We start from the raw sequence: 26,891 nt of genomic DNA, 5'->3' as shown, positions 1-26,891 counted from the left end.
ATATATATAATTTCTTCCTGCATTCAGTGCCATAAAACATGCTTACATAGGATATGCTGCACAGTTTCAGGCCATTTGGCCGCACCAATCCCTGCTGGCACTTTAGTTCCATATAAGAGACGTCCCATCTTAACTTAAATATATCTATCTCTTCTCCCTCAGATGTTTGTATAGATTTCCCTTTAATGCATCCATGTTAGTCACTTCAACCATTCCCTGTGGCAGTGAATTCCACATTCCCACCACTCTTGGGGAAAAGAAGTTTCTTCTGAATTCCCAACTGGATTTGTTTGTGACTAACTTAAGTTGACAGCCTCTTGTTATGTTCTTCCACAAAGAGTGTCATGATATTCAAACACACACAACATGATAGACACACCAACAGACAAATCAGAACACACAACACCACAACCAATCACAGACAAAGACAGGGACAGTATAAAAGGACAAACACGACACCTGGTGGGCAGTAGATCTGGGGACAAGGACAACGACAAGACCTGTTTTAACATCACAGACAGGGAGTCCCCACGTGCAGAGTATCAAGACAAAACTGTAGATAGTAAGTTTGAATAAAACAGCGTTGTACCAAATACAACTGTGTTGGCTCATCTGTGTGTCAGAACGCCCAACACCACATGGTACAGGAGTGGATCGATACCTGCCGACTAACCTGCCATTCTGGACATGGACCTCACCAATAAACCGCAGCCGTTGCAAGTCGCGGGGAACCTTGGTACCAATTGGAAGCTCTTCAAGCAGTGATTCGACCTGTACATCCGAGCCAATGAAAGACAGAGTGCCTCGGACGAAACAAAGATTGCAATGCTCCTCTCCTACGCAGGTCAGCACACCATAGATGTCTTCAACTCACTGGTGTTCGAAGAAGGCGAAAACCAATCCAAGTATGACATAGTCATCCTCAAGCTAGACCAGCACTTTAATGTTGAAGTGAATGAAAGTTTTGAAAGATATCTCTTTCAGCAACGCCTGCAAGGTAAGGAGGAGCTTTTTCAACCCTTTTTGACGCACCTCTGAATTCTAGCGCAGTCCTGCGGTTATGGCAACACCTCAGAGTCCATGATCAGGGACCAGATTGTTTTTGGCGTTGCCTCCAGTGGCCTATGCCAGCAGCTTCTTAAAATCAAAAGCCTCACCTTAGCATTTGCAGTGGAAGCCTGTGTCCTCCACGAGAATGCAACCAGCCGTTTTGCCCGATTTCAGGCATCCGAATTGGCACGGAGAGGGTCCCCAGCCGTTGAATCGGCAAGCCAGGCTGCCCACGACGCCGAACGCATCCAGGCCATCGATTATCTCCCGACCCGCGGCCCTGACGAGAGCGGCCGCTTCCCGCACTTTTCGCGGTCTCCCGCGCTTGTGCACGCCAAAACCAACGGCAACATCGAGGGACGCACCGCGCAGGCGCGCCCAATGCAAGATCGCACTGCGCATGCGCAGTGGCGCAACGAACACCGTGACGTCATGACGTGCGGCAACTGTGGAGCTGTACAAAACCGACAGTGCCTCTGATGTGGCAAGATGGGCCACTATGCTGCCTACTGTCGTGCGGCTCAACCCATGGATCCTACACATCTCCGACAACCTCGCAGACACGTCAGGACCATCCAGCCCATGCATCAAGACTTCCAGCTAAATGATGCAGGTGACCAGGATGCCTTCCGGGTTTCCGTCATCGATGTAAACAGGGTCAACGCCATCAATCCAGGCGATGAGTGGAGTGCCACCCTAACGGTCAACCGATCGCACGTCACCTTCCGTCTGGACACCGGCACATCCGCCAACCTGATTGCATATTCTGAATTCCAGGCCATGAAGGTCAAACCACCCATCACGCCATCCCGGCTCAAGATGGTTGATTATAACGGGAACGTCATCTCGTCCATGGGTTCTTGCCAGCTACAGGTAACTCACAAAACGCACACGGCCACACTCCCCTTCGAAGTTGTTGGCTCATCAAAAGATTTGTTACTGGGCGCACAGGCGTGTAAGGTCCTTCACCTGGTACAGCGCATTATGTCTCTCTCAGCGCATTATGTCTCTCTCTCCAGATGAGATATCCGACTTCCCGGATGCTGAGTTCCACGCAAATCTCCATTCCCTCCTTGCTCACAACCAGGAGGTATTTGAAGGCATGGGGACATTGCCATACACTTACAAGATTCGCCTCAAACCGGACGCCATCCCGGTCGTTCACGTACCTCGCAGGGTTCCTGCGCCACTCAAAGACCGCCTCAAGTTGCAGCTGCAGGCTCTTCAGGACCAAGGGGTCCTATCCAGGGTCACGGAGCCCACACCATGGGTCAGCTCCATGGTCTGTGTAAAAAAGCCCTCTGGCGAGATCCTAAAGATCTAAATAACAACATTATGCGGGAACACTATCCCATCCCCAAACGAGAGGAAATCACCAGCGAGATGGCCCAAGTCAAAATATTTACCAAACTGGATGCGTCCAAAGGATTTTGGCAGATCCAATTGGACCCAGCCAGCCGAAGGCTATGCACGTTTAACACCCCTTTCGGCAGATTCTGCTACAACCGGATGCCATTTGGCATCATCTCGGCATCTGAGGTTTTCCACCGAATCATGGAGCAGATGATGGAAGGCATCGAAGGGGTACGTGTATATGTGGACGATATCATCATTTGGTCCACCACTCCGCAGGAGCACATGCATCGTCTACGACGCGTCTTCGCCCGCATACGACAAAATGGCCTGCGTCTCAACCGCGCCAAGTGTGCTTTTGGCCAGACTGAGCTGAAGTTCCTCGGGGACCACATCTCACAATCAGGGGTCCGTCCCGATGCAGACAAAATTACCGCCATCACAGCCATGCCACGGCCGGCTGACAAGAAGGCTGTCCTAAGATTCTTGGGCATGGTCAACTTCCTTGGGAAGTTCATTCCCAACCTTGCTTCTCATACAACGGCTATGCGCCATCTCGTGAAGAAATCAACAGAATTCCAATGGCAACAATCGCACCAGCTGGAATGGGAGGAGCTCAAGCACAAACTGGTCACGGCACCAGTGTTGGCGTTCTTCGACACGGCTCGCCCCACAAAAATCTCAACGGATGCCAGCCAATCTGGTATTGGAGCAGTACTCTTGCAGAAAGATAGCACGTCGTCATGGGCCCCGGTTGCATATGCCTCACGAGCCATGACCCCTACGGAACAGCGCTACGCGCAAATAGAAAAAGAATGCCTGGGCTTGTTAACCGGATTGGACAAGCTCCACGATTATGTGTATGGTCTTCCACGATTCACGGTCGAAACTGACCACCGTCCCCTGGTCAACATAATAAACAAGGACCTGAACGACATGACCCCTCGCCTCCAGCGCATCTTACTTAAACTCAGGAGGTATGATTTTGAACTGATCTACACTCCGGGGAGGATCTCATCGTGGCGGACACGCACTCCCGAGCAGTGAGCACACCACCAGATGTGGAGGGGTTCGTATGTCAAATTGAGGCACACGTTACTCTGACAGCAGCAAATCTGCCGGCTGACGACCCAAGTCTGGCCCGCATACGCGCAGAGACAGCGACTGACCCCCTTCTACAGCGAGTGATGCGCCACATGGCGGAAGGGTGGCTCAAAGGGCAGTGCCCGCAGTTTTATAATGTGCGAGATGACCTTACCAACATTGACGGGGTCCTTATGAAGTTAGACAGGATTGTCATTCCACACAGCATGCGCCAGATGATTCTTAATCAACTACACGAAGGCCACTTGGGAGTCGAGAAATGCAGACGGAGGGCCCGAGAGGCGGTATATTGGCCGAGTATTAATGAAGACATAGCCAACATGGTGCTCAATTACACAACCTGTCACAGGTTTCAGCTGGCGCAACCTCCGGAGACGCTTCTACCACACGAGATGGTGACGTCCCCCTGGGTGAAGGTGGGTGTTGACCTATTTCACCGCTCGGCAGAGATTACATCATTATTATAGATTACTTTCCAATTACCCGGAAGTCATACCTCTACATGATCTGACGTCGTCCGCAGTCATTGGGGCCTGCAAGGAAACATTTGCTCGCCATGGCATTCCAATGACTGTCATGTCGGACAATGGACCCTATTTCGCCAGCCGTGATTGGTCGTCCTTTGCCGCAGCATATGGTTTCACTCATGTGACGTCCAGCCCTCTACATCCACAGTCGAATGGGAAGGCAGAGAAGGGCGTTCACATTGCCAAGCGGCTCCTCTGCAAGGCGGCTGCTGCCGGATCGGACTTTAACCTCACCTTGCTGGCCTATTGATCGGCCCCGCTAGCCACGGGTCTCTCGCCAGCACAGCTCCTGATGGGTCGCTCCCTCAGGACGACGGTGCCATCCATCCTGGCACCAACAACGGACCATGATACGGTTCTTCGTAAGATGCAAATACAGCGTGATCGCCAGAAGAGTCTGTACGACACACGGGCGACGGACCTTCCCCCCCTGTCCTCCGGAGACAAAGTACGCATCCATCTACCGCATGGTGGCTGGTCAGCACCGGCCGAAGTTCTCCGACGTGTGGCTCCCCGCTCGTTCCTGATACGCATGCCGGATGGTTCAGTGCGTCGCTGCAATCGGCGCGCCCTTCGCCGACTTCCACGCTCGCAGCCACACTGTACACACACGCCGGATCCTCAACAGGCTTCCGAGGATGACTTCGTGGAGCTGCCGCAGATCACGCACCTTCCATCGCCACCCATGGCCAGGCTTGCACATCAGCCGGTGGTTCTTGACCCACCCTTGAGGCGGTCAACCCGAATTCATCGCACACCAATTAGACTGGACTTATAACACTGTTCATACGTTTAAAAAGTTAAACACTACTGTATTATAGCCTGTTGTTGTTTATCATTCCAGATATCGTTTGACCGGACCACTATTCAAAGTTTTTTTTCGCATTCATGTTTTGTTATGGTACAACCTCATTAGCATGACACACCCGACATCGCCCCATGTAAATAGTTACGTCATATGCACATGCTGTACACAACACACACACACACTCTTAGATGCACTCACGACACGATTATATTTATAACCACGTAGGCACATATCTTTGTAAAAAGGGGGAATGTCATGATATTCAAACACACACATCATGATAGACACACCAACAGACAAATCAGAACACACAACACCACAACCAATCACAGACAAAGACAGGGACAGTATAAAAGGATAAACACGACACCTGGTGGGCAGTAGATCTGGGGACAAGGACAACGACAAGACCTGTTTTAACATCACAGACAGGGAGTCCCCACATGCATAGTATCAAGACAAAACTGTAGATAGTAAGTTTGAATAAAACAGCGTTGTACCAAATACAACTGTGTTGGCTCATCTGTGTGTCAGAACGCCCAACACCACAAAGAGGAAACATTCTCTCCGGATCTACTTTGTCAAAACATTTATAACACTAAAGTATTTTCCAAGAGAAAGGAGACCTAGGACGGGATTCTCCGAAATGGAGGCAGAGTGTTTGCGCCATTGTGAACGCCATCAAGGTTCACGACAGCGTGAAACGGCCCCGATCCCGACCGATTCAGGGCCCGATAATGGGCTAGGAGCGACGCCGCATCATTTGCGCGCGCCATGCCTTGGCGCCATGTAAAGCCGCCGCCGCATACATGACACGGCCGGCGGCGCATAACTGCCGTCACCCGCGCATGCGTGGTTCCCGTCCTCTCTGCGTCCGCCCCGTAAGAAGATGTCAGACGGATCTTGCGGGGCTGCGGAAGAAAGGTAGTCCTCCTTCAGAGAGGACGGCCCAACGATCGGTGGGCACCGATCGCAGGCCAGACCCCATTTCAGGCCCCCCCGGTGCAGGATCCCACCTCCCCCCCCCCCCCCGCAGGCCGCCCCCCCAGCGTTCCCGCGCTGTTCCTGCCGGCAGCGACCAGGTGTGGACGGCGCCGGGGGTAACCCACCGTTTTGGGCTGGCCGCTCGGCCCATCCGGGCCTGAGAATAGCAGGGGTGCCGGAGAATCGCCATTTTGGGTGTCTCGGGCGGTTCTCCAGACTGCACCGCGACGAACTCGCCATTCTCGCCGCTTGGGAGAATCGCGGGAGGGCGTCGGACCGGCGTTGCGGGAAAATCTAGCGACCCAGGCAATTCTCCCAACCGGCGCGGGAGCGGAGAATCGCGCCCCACGTCTGTGAATCATTTCCTGATATATATTTATATATATATATCCAAGCATGTCTGGTATCAACCCAGTAAATCTTCTCTGTGCCCTCTTATGGGTCTCTATATCCCCTTTTTTTGTAATATATTGTGACCAGAGGTGCACACAGTACTCTAAGCATAATCTAACCAAAGTTCGATACAGGTTTAGCATGGCTCTCATACTTGTCAATTCCATTCCTTTAGAAATAAAACTTACTGCTTGGTTTACTCTTTGATGCCCTTGCTAACCTTTGGAGTAAACTTTAGTGACTGGTGTATTTGTTCTCAAAGATCTCTTTATTCCCATACCCAATTTAGACCTTCACCTTCCAAGTAATGAGTGCACAAAACCAATCAACTTAGCCATATGAGAGATTTGGATATACCAGCTGAAGCCTTTGGTATAATCCTTCCCTTGGGATCAGAGGGTCAGTTCAACTTCAGCAAATATTCAAGGTTGACACGATTACAAGACCAATATATTGCCGCAGGTGCAGTAATTCAGAGGAAACATTAAACTAAGGCCTACCCTTCCTGCTGCAATGGTTTAAGATGTATAGTAAATTAATTGTAGTATTTGAATTAGAAACGGCAATTGAATGGTCATGATCTCAGGATTATCACCAGATAATTAAAGGGAAAGGTTAGAGGAAATATTTTCACAAAGAGGGTTATTATAACATGGAAGTCATAATGACAGACATCATAACATAATCTATAAAAGTATTGGGCACGACCCAATGGCCACGCTGCGCCTGAAAAGCAGCTCGCCGATGGCCAATAGAAGCTGGGAGACCCCGCTCTCGGGATCTACCCGGCTCGCAATGCCTCGTGAGAAGCATGGTCCAATGTGATCTCGCGAAACATCGCAATGTAAATCCGACCCATTGTGGGCGGGATCACTTTTAAGGAAAATTGCATATTAGAGCGAGACAGCTAGTCTCACTTTAATATGCAAAATAGTTAGGTGGTCATGTTTTTAAAAAAATATTTTTATTCTCCTCCTTTGTCACATTTTCTCCCATTGGTGGTCATGTTTGACCGGCGCAGACACGATGGGCGAAGGGCCTTTTCTGTGCTGTATGATTCTATGACTCGAAAGAGTTCATCTACTCAGGTGCAGATCTGAATAAAACCTGTTTTAGAATTATCATCATGATTGATTACCAGAAATGTTTTTCATTATATTTTAATGACTCTGTTGTCAGTAAACAAGTTTGAAATTTAGAAAGAGTATCTCCCCAGGGGAAAGTACCACGTGTCTTAAACATTGAATACATGCATTTATTCAACAAGCATATGTCATATATCCCACAGAATATATATTCCTGCAAGTCTTCTACCTGCCTGTTGACAATGTAAGTACATCTCTCTTTCTGATTAATTTTCAACAACTGCAGTGGATAGTTTTCATGATCTTCATTTATAAAAAAAGTTGTGTGGTAGTTTGTTTTCGAGAATGTAATTTCTTTAGAAATAACATAAACAAAAAAAGTGTTGAATTTTTCAAGGTGGCCTTTTTTTTAAATGCATCTTCACACACTTACTTTGCTTTTGGGAAATAGTGGCAAGATTATGAGCCCAATTCAACTGCACTGTGACTAGCAATGGTTGGCAAACCCTGGTGTTGGACTTGAATCCAGAGGCCTGGTTCAGAGATAGGAATGCTATCACTGTGCCACAAGACCTCCTATATGTAGCCTGTGCTTTCTCATCTTTTACTTAAATCACAAGCAAATCAGGAAACAAATCTTAAATCATGAAAAATATAGTACTAAGGGCAAAAGTAATGTTCTCGGGAGATATTTCTGGTACTTATAAGAAAATAGACAGAGGTAAACCAAACTGAACCAGGTTATTGGAACAGCAATTGGAAATACCTATAGGGCCAAGACTTCCAGTTTCCAAAAGATTAAAATCGCCAGCTGCTGCAGTTTCCTACAGGTAGCATCAGAAAATAATTTATATCACACCTTTCATGGCCTAAGCATATCCCAAAACACTTTACAGATAATGAAGTACATTTGAAGTGTAGACACTGTTGGGAAAGTGTAGACACTGTTGTGATGGAGGAAACACGGCAGCTATTTTCTATACAGAAAGCTCCCAATGTGATAACCACCAAATATTAGTGATGTTGATTGAACAATAAATATTGGCCGGGGCTGAAGATAACTCTGCTGCTCTTAAAAATATTATCGCAGGATCTTTTATGTCTACATGAGAGAGAAAACAAGCCCTCAGTTTAATATATCATCTGAAAGATAGCATCGTTGGTGTTGCAATTCTCTCTCAGTACTGCACCGGGGTGCCAGCCTAGACGTTTGCACCTAAGTTACTGAACACTCAGAGGTAAATATCACCAACTGAGTCATAGTGGATGGCTGTCATTGTGTCACTCTTCCTGCTCATACATTTTGACAAGAATTCCAGAAAATGTTTGCTTTGGTTAGTAAAGTATTCAAACCATATCCAACATTATATCATTATATGGAGAGATGGAGGTGCCATTTTAAAATGGTGCCACAATCTCTTCCTGAACTGGCGAGCTGAGCTCATGAGTGCAGGAAATGGGTCTAAGTGTGGCCTCGGCAGGGCGGTCCTCGCAGAGGCCCGAAAAAGAAGCAGATTCCCCTTAACAGCAGGGTTATTCTCAGTGTTGCAAGCCCAAACCGGAATTCTGTTTTATTTTCCATTAAATCTTGCCCAAATGTTTCTGTGATTAATAAGTTTTAACTATAAAAATTACAAAACTGAAGGAAGTGTGGACAAGCTGGCTCTTTGCTGAAGCAATCTAAACTAATTTCACTCCTCTGCTCCGTCCCCACAGTCCAGCATTTTCCTTAAGTTTTTAAAGTTTTTAAATCTTTATCAAGGAAAATTGCCCAAGAGGACACAGTTGAGACATGGATGAGCTAAGGATTGATAAAGTGGGGGTATCAGATCGGCTGGTTGTACTTAAACAAATGAGAAGTAACCAGGACTAGATGAGATGTCTCTGAGGTTATGGAGTGGAGAAGGCTGAAGATTGCTGAGACACTCCTAATCTTCATAATCTGGTTTGTGGTTGGGTTTGAAATTTATATTTTTTGAACCTCGAACTTGATCCAAACCTACCCATTCTTGGTGTTTAAAAGTACACCCAATATCATACAATTAATGTTCCTTTCTGCAACTAATTGTAGGTTTTGTTCCTAATTTAATGGATTCTTACTGATGCTGCTTGTAAATTTATCTTGCATTTAGATTGGCTGACAATGATAAACCTTTATAAATCTTTATTGTCATAAGTAGGCTTACATTAACACTGCAATGAAGTTAATGTGAAAGTCCTCTAGTCGCCACATTCCGGCTCCTGTTTGGGTACACTGAGGGAGACTTCAGAATGTCCAAATTACCTAACAGCACGTCTTTCAGGACTTGTGGGAGGAAACCGGAGCACCCGGAGGAAACTCACGCAAACATGGGGAGAATGTGCAGATTCCACACATACAGTGACCGATGCCGGGAATCGAACCTGGGACCCAGAAGCTGTGAAGCAACAGTGCTAGCCACTGTGCTACGGTGCCGCTTAAATCTTTGTTTTGAAATGGAATATGAATGTGCTTTTCTGGTATGATTTTATTCAAGTATTATTTAGAATGTAAGATGTATATAATGCATTCATGATTATATTCCCGTCTACTCTTTAGATTATAACCTATGGGAAAAAAATTGGCCTGAAGGTCTTATAATATGATTCATGTCGTAAGACTTTGCACCAGATGCTTTATAAATCAAATAAATTAATGACATAATCAGCTGTTAATGGTAGCAACAGCTTTCAAGTTTGTTGTAGGGTTGTGCCAATAAATTGAATTAGTTCTCGTCATTGTTGGCTGTCTCTTGATTCAAGGATGACGTCTAGTCAGGAGTGTGATTTCTGACATGGGTCTCACGTATGGATGAACAGATCAATTCCCAACCCACATATTTTTGGGCATATGGGGCTGTAATGTCCACGAGCTAGTGAGATTCTAAGTGAAGAACATTCTTCCCTTTCTTTGTCTCTCTGTCACCAATCTGCCTCATTATTAAGATGCTGTGACTCAAAGCCTGCTGCACTTTGATGAAGTTGTTGCCATTCTGAACAATTGATAGCAAGCTCATCCCAGACATTAATGTCAATTCTGCCACACTTCAAGGAGAGTTTCAGAGAGTCTTTGGAGAGCTTACTTTGACCTTCTCCGCCATGTTGGCCATTTGACAATTCAGAAAACCTCCCCTGATGGGGAAGATGGTTTTCAGTCATCTGGGCAGAGTGTCCAGTCCATCAAAGTTGATTGTGCAAGAGTTTTGCCTGAATGCTTGTGGAGTCGTCATTAAGAAGGATTGTTCAACTGTCCTCCCATTGAATCCAGAGGTTGCGGCCGAGGCTTTGCTGGTGGAATTTCTCTAGTACTCTTATATGCCAATGATACTGCAGCACAGGAGTATGGTAATGACACTGCTCTGTAATCAAGACTTTCAGAGCTCTTTTTGTTGTCAAAATCATACTGTCATAGTTAGTAATAGTCTGAACAGGCACAGCTGATCTGGTGTTGGATTTCCTCGTCAATGGTGGCCTTTTGAGATAGGAGACTACCAATATGTGGCAAGTGCTCAATACCTTCTGCTTTTTTAAAAATATTTTAAAACATTTAAAACTTTTAATTTTAATTAATTGACGCAATGTCAGTTAGAGGGGTGCAGTGCTCTGACTGTGAGATGTGGCAGGTCCGTGAGGCTTCCAGCGTCCCGAACGGCTTCATCTGCAGAAAGTGCACCCAACTGGAGCTCCTCACAGACCGCATGATTCGGTTGGAGCAGCAATTGGATGCACTTAGGAGCATGCAGGTGGCGGAAAGCGTCATAGATCGCAGTTATATAAATGTGGTCACACCCAAGGTGCAGGCAGAGAAATGGGTGACCACTATAAAGGGCAGGCAGTCAGTGCAGGAATCCCCTGTGGTTGTCCCCCTCTCGAACAGGTATACCCCTTTGGATACTGTTGGGGGGGATAGCCTATCAGGGGAAAACAGCAGCAGCCAGAGCAGTGGCACCACGGCTGGCTCTGATGTTCAGAAGGGAGGGTCAAAGCGCAGAAGAGCAATAGTAATAGGGGACTCTATAGTCAGGGGCACAGATAGGCGCTTCTGTGGACCTGAAAGAGACTCCAGGATGGTATGTTGCCTCCCTGCTGCCAGGGTCCAGGATGTCTCCGAACGGGTAGAGGGCATCCTGAAGGGGGAGGGCAAACAGGCAGAGGTCGTTGTACATATTGGTACTAACGACATAGGCAGGAAGGGGCATGAGGTCCTGCAGCAGGAGTTCAGGGAGCTAGGCAGAAAGTTAAAAGACAGAACCTCTAGGGGTGTAATCTCGGGATTACTCCCTGTGCCACGTGCCAGTGAAGCTAGCAATAGGAAGATAGAGCAGCTAAACACGTGGCTAAACAGCTGGTGTAGGAGGGAGGGTTTCCGTTATCTGGACCACTGGGAGCTCTTCCGGGGCAGGTGTGACCTATATAAGAAGGACGGGTTGCATCTAAACTGGAGAGGCATAAATATCCTGGCCGCGAGGTTTGCTAGTGTCACACGGGAGGGTTTAAACTAGTATGGCAGGGGGGGTGGACACGGGAGCAATAGGTCAGAAGGTGAGAGCATTGAGGGAGAACTAGGGAATAGGGACAGTGGGGCTCTGAGGCAGAGCAGACAGGGAGAAGTTGCTGAACACAGCGGGTCTGGTGGCCTGAAGTGCATATGTTTTAATGCAAGAAGTATTACGGGTAAGGCAGATGAACTTAGAGCTTGGATTAGTACTTGGAACTATGATGTTGTTGCCATTACAGAGACCTGGTTGAGGGAAGGGCAGGATTGGCAGCTAAACGTTCCAGGATTTAGATGTTTCAGGCGGGATAGAGGGGGCTGTAAAAGGGGTGGCGGAGTTGCGCTACTGGTTAGGGAGAATATCACAGCTGTACTGTGGGAGGACACCTCAGAGGGCAGTGAGGCTATATGGGTAGAGATCAGGAATAAGAAGGGTGCAGTCACAATGTTGGGGGTTTACTACAGGCCTCCCAACAGCCAGCGGGAGATAGAGGAGCAGATAGGTAGACAGATTTTGGAAAAGAGTAAAAACAACAGGGTTGTGGTGATGGGAGACTTCAACTTCCCCAATATTGACTGGGACTCACTTAGTGCCAGGGGCTTAGAGGGGGCAGAGTTTGTAAGGAGCATCCAGGAGGGCTTCTTAAAACAATATGTAGACAGTCCAAATAGGGAAGGGGCAGTACTGGACCTGGTATTGGAGAATGAGCCCGGCCAGGTGGTAGATGTTTCAGTAGGGGAGCATTTCGGGAACAGTGACCACAATTCAGTAAGTTTTAAAGTGCTGGTGGACAAGGATAAGAGTGGTCCTAGGATGAATGTGCTAAATTGGGGGAAGGCTAATTATAAAAATATTAGGCGGGAACTGAAGAACCTAGATTGGGGGCGGATGTTTGAGGGTAAATCAACATCTGACATGTGGGAGGCTTTCAAGTGTCAGTTGAAAGGAATTCAGGACCGGCATGTTCCTGTGAGGAAGAAGGATAAATACGGCAATTTTCGGGAACCTTGGATAACGAGAGATATTGTAGGCCTCGTCAAAAAGAAAAAGGAGGCATTTGTCAGGGCTAAAAGGCTGGGAACAGACGAAGCCTGTGTGGAATATAAGGAAAGTAGGAAGAAACTTAAGCAAGGAGTCAGGAGGGCTAGAAGGGGTCACGAAAAGTAATTGGCAAATAGGGTTAAGGAAAATCCCAAGGCTTTTTACACGTACATAAAAAGCAAGAAGGTAGCCAGGGAAAGGGTTGGCCCACTGAATGATAGGCAAGGGAATCTATGTGTGGAGCCAGAGGAAATGGGCGAGGTACTAAATGAATACTTTGCATCAGTATTCACCAAAGAGAAGAAATTGGTAGATGTTGAGTCTGGAGAAGGGTGTGTAGATAGCCTGGGTCACATTGAGATCCAAAAAGACGAGGTGTTGGGTGTCTTAAAAAATATTACGGTAGATAAGTCCCCAGGGCCTGATGGGATCTACCCCAGAATACTGAAGGAGGCTGGAGAGGAAATTGCTGAGGCCTTGACAGAAATCTTTGGATCCTCACTGTCTTCAGGTGATGTCCCGGAGGACTGGAGAATAGCCAATGGTAGCAAGGATAATCCAGGGAACTACAGGCCGGTGAGCCTTACTTCAGTGGTAGGGAAATTACTGGAGAGAATTCTTCGAGACAGGATCTACTCCCATTTGGAAGCAAATGGACTTATTAGTGAGAGGCAGCATGGTTTTGTGAAGGGGAGGTCGTGTCTCACTAACTTGATAGAGTTTTTCGAGGAGGTCACTAAGATGATTGATGCAGGTAGGGCAGTGGATGTTGTCTGTATGGACTTCAGTAAGGCCTTTGACAAGGTCCCTCATGGTAGACTAGTACAAAAGGTGAAGTCACACAGGATCAGGGGTGAGCTGGCAAGGTGGATACAGAACTGGCTAGGTCATAGAAGGCAGGATGCTTTTCTAATTGGAGGGCTATGACCAGTGGTGTTCCACAGGGATCAGTGCTGGGACCTTTGCTCTTTGTAGTATATATAAATGATTTGGAGGAAAATGTAACTGGCCTGATTAGTAAGTTTGCAGACGACACAAAGGTTGGTGGAATTGCGGATAGCGATGAGGACTGTCAGAGGATACAGCAAGATTTAGATTGTTTGGAGGCTTGGGCGGAGAGCTGGCAGATGGAGTTTAATCCGGACAAATGTGAGGTAATGCATTTTGGAAGGTCTAATGCAGGTAGGGAATATACAGTGAATGGTAGAACCCTCAAGAGTATTGAAAGTCAAAGAGATCTAGGAGTACAGGTCCACAGGTCACTGAAAGGGGCAACACAGGTGGAGAAGGTAGTCAAGAAGGCATACGGCATGCTTGCCTTCATTGGCCGGGGCATTGAGTATAAGAATTGGCAAGTCATGTTGCAGCTGTATAGAACCTTAGTTAGGCCACACTTGGAGTATAGTGTTCAATTCTGGTCGCCACACTACCAGAAGGATGTGGAGGCTTTAGAGAGGGTGCAGAAGAGATTTACCAGAATGTTGCCTGGTATGGAGGGCATTAGCTATGAGGAGCGGTTGAATAAACTCGGTTCTCACTGGAACGAAGGAGGTTGAGGGGCGACCTGATAGAGGTCTACAAAATTATGAGGGGCATAGACAGGGTGGATAGTCAGAGGCTTTTCCCCGGGGTAGAGGGGTCAATTACTAGGGGGCATAGGTTTAAGGTGAGAGGGGTAAGATTTAGAGTAGATGTACGAGGCAAGTTTTTTACGCAGAGGGTAGTGGGTGCCTGGAACTCACTACCGGAGGAGGTGGTGGAAGCAGGGACGATAGTGACATTTAAGGGGCATCTTGACAAATACATGAATAGGATGGGAATAGAGGTATACGGACCCAGGAAGTGTAGACGATTGTAGTTTAGTCGGGCAGCAAGGTCGGCACGGGCTTGGAGGGCTGAAGTGCCTGTTCCTGTGCTGTACATTTCTTTGTTCTTTGTTCTTTTATCTCCCACTCAAGGCAATTATAGTCACATCATCATGAAGAAATTGCAGAGTTGTGATGGAGTTTCAAAATCTTTGGAGCGCAGAGCACAGATCCCCATGATCTGAGTCCAGTGATTTGGTCAGGTCAATGAATGAAGAGGTCTGGGTCTTGTTCTTGACATCTTTCTTGGATTTATCTGGCAACAAAGACTGTGGGTGCAATCGAACGGCCACGATGCACCCGAAAAGCAATGGGCTGCTGCATAACGTGGCCGATAGAAGCCAGGAGAACCCGCTCCCGGGATCTGCCCAGCTCGCAACATCTCACGAGATCTAACACAATCTCATGAGACATTGCAAAGTGAATCTCGCCCATTGTGGTTGGGATCACTTTTGGCAAATCTGCATTTTAGAGTGAGACAGCTAGTCTCACTGAAATATGCAGTTTCCCAAGGCACCTGAGGCATTGGGATAGGGGCGAGGGTGCCCTGTGCGGATGTTGGGGGTGAGCGGGTTTTGTAAGGGCCCCGAAGAATCCAGCACGAGTTTTAAGGATACAAAATAATAACGTTTATTTACTATAACAATATATACATAGCAGTAGCAGTAACGTCCCTTGCTACCTTCTCCTTCCTCCTAGTTCCTGGACTGGCCAGCTTATTTATAGTCGGACTTTCTCCGCCACCCCTCATTGGGGAAGTTCATACTCCCATAGGATTGTGGGATAGTCATTAGTCCCCAGCCAATCGTCAGTAGGCAGGTTATAACAGCGGGACAAAGTGAGTTGGCGCATGGGGGGGGGATCGGGGTTCTTGTTGGAGGCTCCAGAGATTGGAACGCCATTTAAAAATAGCATCCCGATCTCGCACTACACTGAGGAGTTCACTGAGTAGAGCTCCACAGTACACAAAACAGGACTATGTGTGACCTCGGTCTCATGTCCACACTGAGGCCCCCTGTCTAACCCAAGTGAGATTTCATAATGGTATGTTTCACGGTGCTGCAAGTGCTGGGAAACACGTGGCTAAACGCGCTCGCTACGGGATTTTGTTCCTTTTTAGTTAAATCACTTCGAGTGGGTTAAATTTTCCCCCAAAATGGCAAAGTGTCAGGTTTTGACTGAAAACTGGGTGTTTCTCTGGGGACAAACACGCCGGTTTTCTCTCCAGATTTTCTGACGCTTTGTAAAAAAAAAGCAAGTCTGGCGTGTTTTGCGGGGTGGTGCTTCATAGAGCTGGCAAGTCTGGCTCTATAGAGATTGGGATGTCCCTTTTAAAGGGTGCCCCAATCTCAAAATGAATGTAAAGGGCCCTCCCCCACATCGCTGACATGGCCAGATAGTGGGAACCCCCCACAATGAGTTTCCCTGGAGTCCCCGCCCCTGGTCCCAGCCCTAAACTGCCAGCTTGTCACTGCCACAGTGCTAGAGGGCACTGCCACTGTACTCCCTCACCGCCTGGGAGCCATACTCACCTCAGAATCTGGGTGGTCATCATGAATGGTTTCCATTTTTGGGAACATCTGACATCCCCAGAAGCAACTGCGTTAAGCCATTTAAGCATATTTAAATTAATTTAAATCTATGATAATCAGGTTAACACCCTCGCTGGGCATGAACATGATTATGTCAGCAAGGAGGGCCTGGGAACTTCGCATTCTGAGTTCTTGCCGGCGCAAATCCCATTTCTGGCCTCTCACACGAATTAGTGGCCATTACAGAATTTGCGCCTATTGTAAATCACGGGCAATGTTAGAGATTCTTCTGGAAAGTCTGAAGCCACACTGTGTCTCTGGATGGATTTCCTCAGCCACAGTAGGCATTTCAGGAGAATCCGTGTCAGGATTTTCCCTGCTTTGGACAAGAAGGAAATACCTAGATAGTTTCCGCAACATGATCTATCTCCCTTCTTGAATATATTTACAATGGTTCCATTCCTGAAGTCAGGGGAGGTATTTCTTTTACCTCCTAAATCCGTGATACGAGTAAAGGTCCACCAGCTTTGAAGTCCTCAGCTGAAATAAGCTCACGGCCGCAGGCTTTGTTGTTTTTCATCCATTTGATTGCTTACACCAGCCCTCCCGTCAATCATGATTCACCTTTGGATTCTCCCTCAGGATAGTGAGGGATTGTAGTATTACAACACACACAGATGGACGGAGAGAGGACACATTTAATCTCACTTTCTCATCTGAGTTGCACTCAGAAAGGGGCAAAAGAGGCAGCAGCTGCTCCATCTGTACGAATAGAGCATGTCAGATAGGGTAATGTCAGATTGAAACTGCCTGTTTTCACTGGTCACTAGTTAATGTAATAGTAAGGCATTTGTCAGGTTTTCTCTTTGCATTCTCTCTGCACCTCTGTGCGTCATTGTCTTTTGTCCTGGTAATTCTATAAACCGCAGTTCTACACTCTCACTTCCAAGTACATGTGGTTTTATTGGAGCTTTTCTCCATTAAACAGCTAAATGTCAAACGTGAACCACATATCACATTTCACAATCAAACCATCAGCCAGACCCATGCACATTAGCTCAGTCACTGCGCCTTGAATGATGTGATACATGAACAGCTGCTGTTTTTGTCATTACTATTGCAGTGCCAGTTCACATAGAAACCAAATGTATTATTTTATTCTGTTTGCCATGACTGTGACCTAACTAAATGTTAGGTATTTATTTTGTGACACGAATATTGATGGCCTGGGTTCTCGCGACGCCGGAAACGCAAATCTCAATCGGGCGGAGAATTGGGCATCCGCTGAAAAGCGGGGAGCAACTTGCAGACACGTCAATGGATTTGGGGTGTCACCCTCTGGGTGGTCGGGCACTGACCGCCGTTGCTGCAGTATTTCTTTTAAAATCAATCTTTCAGTACAAGTCACAGGCCCCTGGCTGCTCACTCTGCTGACTGCTCACCGTGTCCTGTAAATGTTCACACAGCCTCTGGTCATTTGGGAGCCCATGAAGGCAACTCCTCTGGAAATCCTCAGACCCCAACTGACCCATCAATGGGTTGGGCATGGCCAAGCTGAATCAGTGGCCCACCAGGCCCAGCCCCACTGCAGGGGAAGCAGAGGAATGGCAGAGCTCATCCCAAAGGACACATGCTCCGTGGCCTTGGCACCCGCCCTGGCACACTGCCCCTCTCAGTGCAGAGCCCTCACCAGTGACATTATCAGCGAGCCCATTCTGCAGGATCACCAGCTGCCTCCAAGCCCGGCCTGTCCAATGTGCCCCTGCTCCCATCCATCCTGTCCCCAGTCAGATTGTTACAGCCTGTGTGTCACACCCAGGAACCACAGTGTCGTGTTGGGTGTTCCGATACACAAACGAACCAACAGGGTTGTAGATGGTACAACTCTGTTTTATTATTCTGTACAATAATAACTATTAACTTCTGGCTGTGGTTCGTACTTCACCAGCTAACCTGTGGACCCAGCCCTAGCACTATCTTAGTGAGGCACTCAGCACATGGTGTATGTCTGAGTGGCCCGCTGTGAGCTCTGTGCTCTGTGCTCTGAGCTATCTCCTGGTAACATGAGCGGGAACTGTGGTGTTCCCTGTTTTATAGTGCGTGTGCTCTCACTGGTGATTGGCTGCGATGTTATGTGTGTGTTGATTGGTCCAACTACCTGTCCATCAGTGTGTGCGTGATTGCTCCATGATGTGTTAATGTGGCTATCATGACACACAGCACACTGCAGCTAAGTCCCCAGCAGATGCCCACCTTCCTCGCTCATCCTCATCTGTAGGACCTGCCCCCACACAAGCCTTTAACAAGAAGGCAGTTGGTGGCACACCATGACCCTCTCCACCGCACAACCTGGTGCCACCCTGCTGGCGGGATGACACATGGCCCACCAAATAAGGACACCCACAATGGACTCCACTGGGGAGACAGGACAGGGGCTGCAGAGCATATTGCTACCACGGGTTGTAGCAGCCAACGGTACCCCTGTTGACAGGGACGAGGGGTGAGGATAGATGCTCCCCGGTGTCACTCATTGCTTGGGACAAGGATGCAGTGTGAAATGCAAAATATTGAGGGAATGGCTGAGGGGTGAGGGTGGGTTGAGTGGGGGGCATGTCGAGGGTGGAGCTGAAGTGCAACTCAGGATCACCATGTAGCCTGTTGGATGGGTAACAGAATACTCATCTTGCTAGCATGTCATCCGTTTTACCCCCTGCAGAGGACGGATTTCGGAGTTCAGACAGGAATGCTTGCTTTGTACTTGGCCGCAGCAGCCATTGCGGACACATGGAGACTGGAGGCACAGGGCCTGCTTGGGGAGGATCCTGCACAAGAAGAGCCTGCCCCAAAAGAGCAGGGTCCTGCTGGTGAGTTTGGAGAGCTAGCCGTCCAACAGGCTACGGAGGTGCGAAGGAGGCCCCGCATCAGGCCACGTTTTTACCATCAGCTCCTGTCCTTTGAGTACCTGCCAGACCGCATGTGCCAGAGTTATCCAAGGAGATTGTGCGCCACCTCTGCCTGGTGGTGGTGCTCTTGGCACCACGGGGGTATGGAGGAAGACACCTGCTCCCGGTGTTCGTCAAGCCCTGACGGCCGCCCTGAACTTTTATGCTTCTGGGTCTTTCCAGCCGCCAAGCGGGGACTTGTCTAGGATATCACAGTCATCTGTACACAGGGGCATCTGCACTGAGACGGGAGCCCTATTTGCCCTGGCAACGGACTATGTAAACTCAATCTGGACCAGGCCCTCCAGGATGCCCAGGCAGCAAGATTCACTGGCATTACTGGCCTGCCCCAAATCCAGAGGGTGATAGAATGGACACATATCCCCCTATGAGCACCGGCTCATCAGGCTTCGCTTCATCAATAGGAAGGGCTTCCACTCCCTGAACGACCCATTATAACCATGATCTGCCATGATCTGATTGAATGGCAGTGCAGGCCCAAAGGGCTGAATTGACTATTTTTGCTCCTAATTCTTTTCCTATGTTCCTGTAACATCGCACATGAAGTAACCAGGAGCGCTGTTGAGCGGTGCATCAGCATCCTGAAGATACGCTTCCGATGCCTGGGCCACTCTGGTGGGGCACTCCAATATAGCCCAGGGCATCAAGGTGGCCTGTTGCATCCTGCACAACATTGTGTAGCAGAGGAGGTTATGCTGGAGGAGGAGGAAGAATGCCAGGCCTCATCCGATGAAGAGGATGAGGAGGATAACCAGGCATGGAGCCCGGCTGGTACGGGGAACCGCCCAACATGTGATCCAGGAACGCCGTAAACAGAACAACATCATTATCTCCAGATTTTCCAACGAAGAGACCTGGACACTGGCAACTCCGCCACCCTGTCCCACCTCTCCATACTCTCCCAGCACCCCCCCCCCCCCACCCACTTCCAAGTAGCGCCACCTTCCCCATAGCTGCTCATATTCTCCCCTGTCCCTCCATCCCACCACCCCAGCTCCCCCCTCGCCTCTGAGGGCCCAACCAGCATCACTACAGGGTGTTGACCCTGGGCTGGCAGGATCTGCGGGTCTTGCCAAGAGGACAGAGAATGACGACGACTTGCTGTGAGTTGAGCTCTGGTGCTCCTCATCATTTGACAAAGTCTGACTCCTGCCTTTAGGATTACATTGTGCCTCTGAGGATGACCCCAGGTGGAATGTCCAATTTCCTGTTGGCCCTGCCCCAGCACCCACACCCTGCACCTCTAACCTCCCACACCCTCACGGCACACCGTCTATACACAGCCCAGCCCATCTCTCACACCCTTCAGACAGAGGATTGAGGTAGATCAGAATGTTGGTGTAAAGGTATTTGAGAGTGACTATATACATTATTGTGCCCTGGCCCCTACCTCAAACCTATGTGCTGCACCTGTGTCAACCTAACTGGTGTATAACTTTCTTATCATACGTGGCCTATCATCCCTTCTAGGTGTGACCCCAGACAGCACATCAGGCATGGAGGCGGCCTGCTGCGTATCTCGACCGCTGAACTGAGATGCATTTGGTGCCCGTCCTCTGGAGGGCCTGAACCTAATTTGACACTTTCAAGTGTCAAAGGTGATGGTGTGCCACCCAGTTCTGCCTGCTGCCCATCAGATGAGCCATTTTCAGGTGGGGGGGGGGGGGGGGTTGGCGGCATCCATAAGCACTGAGGTGTTCCAGAACCTTCCCTGCGGTAGTTATTGGCATGGGCCCCATCACTTCCTCCTTCCTCATTGGACACTGAGCTACTCCATGGGATGGGGATGAGGCTGGGGTGAGTTCCAGAGGTCATCTGGTGCTGCCAGTTCTGGAGGCACACTCTCATCTGAGTCATGGTCTCGATGCCCTCAGCCATGGAGCACTGAGACTGGACATGTCCCTCAGCAAATGAGACATGTTCCTCACTGCCTCAGTCATGTCCCTCTGGCACTGTGCCAGGTCCCTCTGGGACTGTACCAGGTCCCTCTTGTGTCTGGCCCAGGTCAGTCATCACCCTGCCAATGCTCTGGACCCCCTCAGCCATGATCCTTTGTGACTGGGCCAAGCTGTGGAGCACCGCAGCAATGACCATGTGGGTCCGGTACATGGCTGCCTGTGACTGGGCTACCCTGTCCTGACCCTCAGCCATCGACCCCACAGATTTCCCCAAACCTTGGATGTTCCTGACCCATGGCTGGGACTTTTTCACCCAAGGCTTCCACCGCAGACACCAGTGTTGGCCTGGTACTACAGATTGTTGGCACCATCCCCTGCGCCTGAAGGTGGTTGGACTCCTCCACCTGGAAGGTTGATGACACCCCCTCCTGTAAACCGTGGCTCTGTGTCTGCATATCCACCAGTAGTGGGATCACTCTTTCCAGAAGTGTGATACCTGAACGGACTACAGCTGCTTCCCGGGATCAGGCAGCCCGCTGACCATTTGCTCCCCCCCCCCCCCCCCCCAGGAGTCCCTACTAGCACCTGATGTGCTGCAGCATTTGTGATGTGCGCACCAGAAGGTGACCCAAGAGCCTCTTCACTAATATGACCCACCGAGGTGATAGTCTCTGGGTTGGTGGAGGGTGCAAGCGAATTCAGTGCAAAGAATTCGTTGTCATCCCTGGACTGGTCCTCCGGGGTGTTCTGGGTATGTAGCTGGGGGCGAGGTACCCCAGACAGGCCGGCTTCATCTGTTGGTGATCCTGCAAGACACAAGACAAGACACATGGTGAGATCTCAGGTGAGATGTCTGGGGGACAGGGGTGACACACTTGCTTTAGGGACATCACTTTGCATTCGGGGCTCATTTGGTTATCCCATTCCGACCACCGCCTGGGAGAGCACCCTTTCTTCCACCTCCATGGCTAGCTCCATAGCCCTCGGTTCGGCGACAGTGAGGATCCTGAGGTCTGACTCAACCCTTCTGGTCCTCCCCCACTCCCGGCAATTATGGGCCATCTTTTCCTCGGGGACACAGTAAGAACATGGTGAGACACATAGGCACGATTACACGAGGGCTTTGTAGTTGGTGGAGGCACCTGGCCAAAGAGGATGATATAGGTGTTGGGCTTTGGTGCAAGGTGGGATTAAGGAGGATAGCAGGAGATTGGTTTTGATTGGCCACAGGGGCGGTGGATGAGGAGTGAGTGACGGGAATGAAGCTAGGGGCACAGTGGTGGTGACCCAAGCAGACCTAATGAAGTCATTCATCTTTTTCCGACACTGCTTGCCAGTCCGCCTGGTGAGCCCCACAGTACTCGTCGCCTCTGCCTCCACTAAGGTCCGGTTGGCATCCAGCGGGCTGAAGCCACCTGCCCACTCTGGGGATGAGTGTGTCCTGCCTGTCATGGGAGTGTCCCTTTAAGAAATATTTTTGTCCTATCACATGGCTTCAGTGATGTCATTGTCTGGGTGGAGCTGGGCTGTGGCTCTGAGTTTTACTTTCGCTTTGAGTTTGAACTGGTTTTGTACAGCACAGGTTGAAAAAGAAGGTTTGTTTCCCTCTATCTGCATTTTAAAAGCTGTTTTGTGACTGCTTGTTAACGTGAAAAGAAACAACTGTTTTCTGGAAGAAATTCAAACCTGCTGTTTTGGAAAGGACACAAGAGCATCCAAACCAGGTCTTGAGTGCTGTGTGCTGGGCCACACCTTTGAAAAGGGGTTTCTGGTTTATGAAATTTATCGTAACCAGAAACAATAAACAATTGTAGGTCAGGTGAACTCCATGATATACTTTGGAGTTTTCATGATATACTTTGGACCCCCCGCACCCTCTAACACCGATGGTGTGCAACACCGGCCCAATCGCGCGCGTGCTTATGGCTCACTCTAATATGCAGATTTGCCAAATCATGATCCTGTCCATTGTGGGTGGGATTCTCCTTGCAACATCTCACGAGATTGCATTGAATCTCACGAGGTGTTGTGAGCTGGGTGGATCCCGGGAGTGGGGTCTCCCGGCTTTCACCTGCCACGCTGCGCTGCAGCGAGATGCTTTTCGGGCACAGCGTGGCTGGAAGATGACCTCTTCAATGTGGGCTAAACCGGTGAGAAACTCACCAGGACACAAAAATGTGGCATTGAATAACGGTGGGGAACTCACCGGCAGAGCCGGCGGGAATCTCCCTGAAAAACCTGCCACAAATTAACTGAGAAATGTTTTGATGTGGAGGTGCCGGCATTGAACAGGGGTGGGCACAGTAATAAGTCTTACAACACCATGTTAAAGTCCAACAGGTTTATCTGGAATGACTAGCTTTTACCTGCCTGATGAAGGAGCTACGCTCCGAAAGCTAGTGATTCTAAATCAACCTGTTGGACTTTAACCTGGTGTTGTAAGACTTCTTACTGTAGAATGTTTTGGAAGAATCGTGCCCTTGGACTTTAGTCTGATACAAGGGAAGGTGCAGTAATTGTGGACTGCGGAAGACCTTTACCATTCTATAGCTGTAACTTTAGAAATAAAATGAGTTTTTCTGAGATAATAATGTGTCTGTAATCTTAATTCCACAATTTAGTCATATCGTTTCATGGAGATTAGGCCCAGGTCCTCCAGTCTCTGAATCATTGGATGCCGGAAGCACCCCCTAAGATGCTCTCCAGGACCCGCCAGAAGCCCCAAAGCACTGACTCCATTGAAATTGCCTGTGACATTTAAAATTCGGATTGACAATTCCCCTGCTCCGCAGGACCCTACAAAAAAGTCTCAAACACTGAGTTTGGGTCAAAGACTTTGGATGGTTCTGATTTACTTACCTGAATAATTATCTGGGAAATGTTAGACAGAAAAATCCTAATCTAACTCCTGGGTAAATTATATAACTGAACGTGCCCCCCCCCCCCCCTCCTCTCTCTCTCTCCCCCCCACCCCCCCGCACACGCACACACCACTGCTTTCTGAGCTTTCCTGTGTTGAGTGAGATCTGTAGGATTCTCCAACGGAATATTTGCCTCAAAAAACAGGAAGCCAATTGGGTAACATTTTGTCTGCTCAGAATCCAGAACAGGGATATGACCCTGATTGGGTGAAGAATCCAGAACAGGGGTATGACCAATTTGGGTGATTTGAGCCTATATTATTTTTATCTGATCGCAGTGCCCTGGTATAATGATTTTTCCCAACTATACACCTGTATGGGACTGGTTAGCTCAATTCAGAGTAACACCAACAGTTGGTTGGCCTCCCATCCAGGCCCAGTAACAAAAACTGCCAAGAAAACAACTTAGAATGAAGCATTAGCAGACAATTAAGGACCTGTTTTCAAGCAAAGCACACAGGAATGAATAGCTTAATATTGTGATTCATTGGATTGTCCTTAGGTTACAAACATCAAATGAACTTAATCTTTGCGACATTGCTTGCTCTTAAAAATGGCTTTGGGCGATGTAGCACATGATGATGCAGTTCATTAATTAGGTTGTCATGCTCATGTCCCTTGTTGGAAAATGTAAGGACGGATAGTCCTGAATTATTATAGAATTGCAGTCATACTGTCACATTTGTGGTTTTAATCCGAGAAGCCGAGTGATTTCCTGTCTCCAATCCTTTGTTTTTTCACTTGTTCCCATTGTAAACCAGAGCTCTTAATCAACATGAGGGAGCTTAAGCACAAAGTTTACTTTCCACATGAGCAATGATTTGTTGCATAGAAGCACCTGTGCACCTCATCATGTTGCTATGGCTTCGTCCGTCAGGACCAACCCGAAGGCCTGTGAAGGATGGGGCTTTAAGTCATAATGAAACTGCAGTTTTATGGCAGCAAACCGGTACCTAAGGAACATATTGCATCAAATAATCAAAAAAACAAATCAACCTTGCTTGAAAAACATAACCCATTAAGGGAAAAGATTATGAGAAATTTACAATGAGCCCTGCCTATTACATGACTTGAGACCCTGAACCACAGAGGGACTGCAAAACTCTTGAGTTTTTAAACTCGACCGTTCTAATGGATTTCAGGGGTTTTCTCTCTAGGTCCCTTCGACGCAATGTGATTTCCTCCTCTCCTGTGAGATATACCAGTGCTGGTTCCATGTCTAGAATGTTTTTGTGGTCCAGGCAACAACACAGAAGACAACAAGGGAGGTAAGATCTAAAGACTCTATTTCCTCTTCTGTAACGTAAGTAGTAAACATGTGTCTGACACAACAGACGTTTAGGGGAATGGGAACTCTACGAATATCAAACTTTTCAAATATATATATCTGAAGTGAAACTTTGCCAGTGTGGTGATATTTTTATCACTAAATATTAATTTTCACTTCCATCAGATTTCACCAATTAAATCTTTCTCTCTGAAATATTATCATCCGCCTCCTATCTGATCACGAGGTTTGCAGGCCTAAAATATGTCAGTACTGTTTAAAGCTGCAGCGACTAATATTTGTAAACTTTGGGCAGAATGTTTCAGCCAAGTTGGACAAGTGCACAAAATATAGGTGTGGCAAGCTGACTCCCAACAGTTTTTGTGAACGCATTGGGAACTGGATGACACACAAATGCTGCGGCTCAGTACTTAAGTTTGAAACTGAGGCAATTAAAAAGCCACTTAAAGAACTGAATCAATTTTGGATTGGGGGCACGGGGAATATGTAGGGTTGTGATCATGTGCTTGAGTGGGAGGGGGCAGCTCAGAAAGAGTCATGGAGACAGGTCCATTTTACATCATTGTGGGAATAGTTCAGCAAGAGAGCCGCTCAGCAGTGAGTGTGCAAAGTGGCATAGAGGAAACTGTAGGCACTGGAGAAATTGGAGCAGGGAGGAGTGACCCTACAGGAGCACAGTAGGGATGTCCAGGAAGCTGGAACATTGCTTCTAGAGGCAAGGAAGACCAAATATGGACTTCGTTGTCTGGACTTCGGACGAGCAGCAATGAGAAGTCATTGCTCACACAGCAAGTGCTTTGTGAATGGCACTGAGGCATGCAGAGGTGATGGATGAGGGGTTGGAGGGGAAAACAAGGGGATACCCTCTAGATCAGGTATATCAACAATAAATTAGCTTTCCAAATCTAATAGAGTATCAAAGTCACTCAAGGAAAAACTTATCAAGATAGATGGTAGCAGAATTGTGTTTGCTGATGGAGGGCCATATTTGCACATACTGCCAGTAGCTGTCAAAGAGCAAACATGGAATTTCTTTGCCTCTGGGTCCTTTCACATAGAACATAGAACATACAGTGCAGAAGGAGGCCATTCAGCCCATCGAGTCTGCACCGACCAATTGAAGCCTTCAATTCCATCCTGTCCCCCTAACCCAATAACCCCTCCTAAGCTTTTTGGACATGAAGGACAATCTAGCATGGCCAATCCACCTAACCTGCATGGCTTTGGACTTTGGGAGGAAACCGGAACACCCTGAGGTAACCCGCGCAGACACGGGCAGACTCCGCACAGACAGTGACCCAGTGGGGCTTCGAAACTGGACCCTGCCGCTGTGAAGCCACAGTGTTAACCACTATGCTACCGTGCTGCCCCACTATGTTACCGTAAGGGCAGTAGCTGGCATTGTCAGTCAGCTATCAATCACAGCATACAAGAGATGATGCATTCCCTGTTAGAGGGCCATGGGATTACTTTGAGTTTACCACACAGACACAACACAAGGGATTTTCATAATCGTTGGACTCCTTCAGGTTGACTGCACCCACGTGGTGATCAAGGTACTGGCA

General features: G+C 48.3%; 1 protein-coding gene across 3 annotated transcripts in view; it reads left to right on the top strand.

Annotated features, from left to right (window-relative positions):
- The window catches only part of s100p (S100 calcium binding protein P), an 86,876-nt gene that overhangs the window by 29,741 nt on the left and 30,244 nt on the right, over positions 1-26,891 (top strand). For all 3 annotated transcript variants that reach the window (XM_072474362.1, XM_072474363.1, XM_072474364.1), the window contains 2 exons: positions 7,508-7,548; positions 25,196-25,306. In XM_072474362.1, coding sequence (XP_072330463.1) covers positions 7,547-7,548; positions 25,196-25,306 — 113 coding nt within the window. In that variant the 5' untranslated portion in view covers positions 7,508-7,546. The remainder of the gene's footprint in view (positions 1-7,507; positions 7,549-25,195; positions 25,307-26,891) is intronic.

The sequence above is a fragment of the Scyliorhinus torazame genome, chromosome 14 (genome assembly GCF_047496885.1).
Source record: "Scyliorhinus torazame isolate Kashiwa2021f chromosome 14, sScyTor2.1, whole genome shotgun sequence".
NCBI classification, from domain to species: Eukaryota; Metazoa; Chordata; class Chondrichthyes; order Carcharhiniformes; family Scyliorhinidae; genus Scyliorhinus; species Scyliorhinus torazame.
The sequence above is the reverse complement of the archived record's forward strand: the minus strand, read 5'-3'. Positions and strand labels throughout refer to the sequence as shown.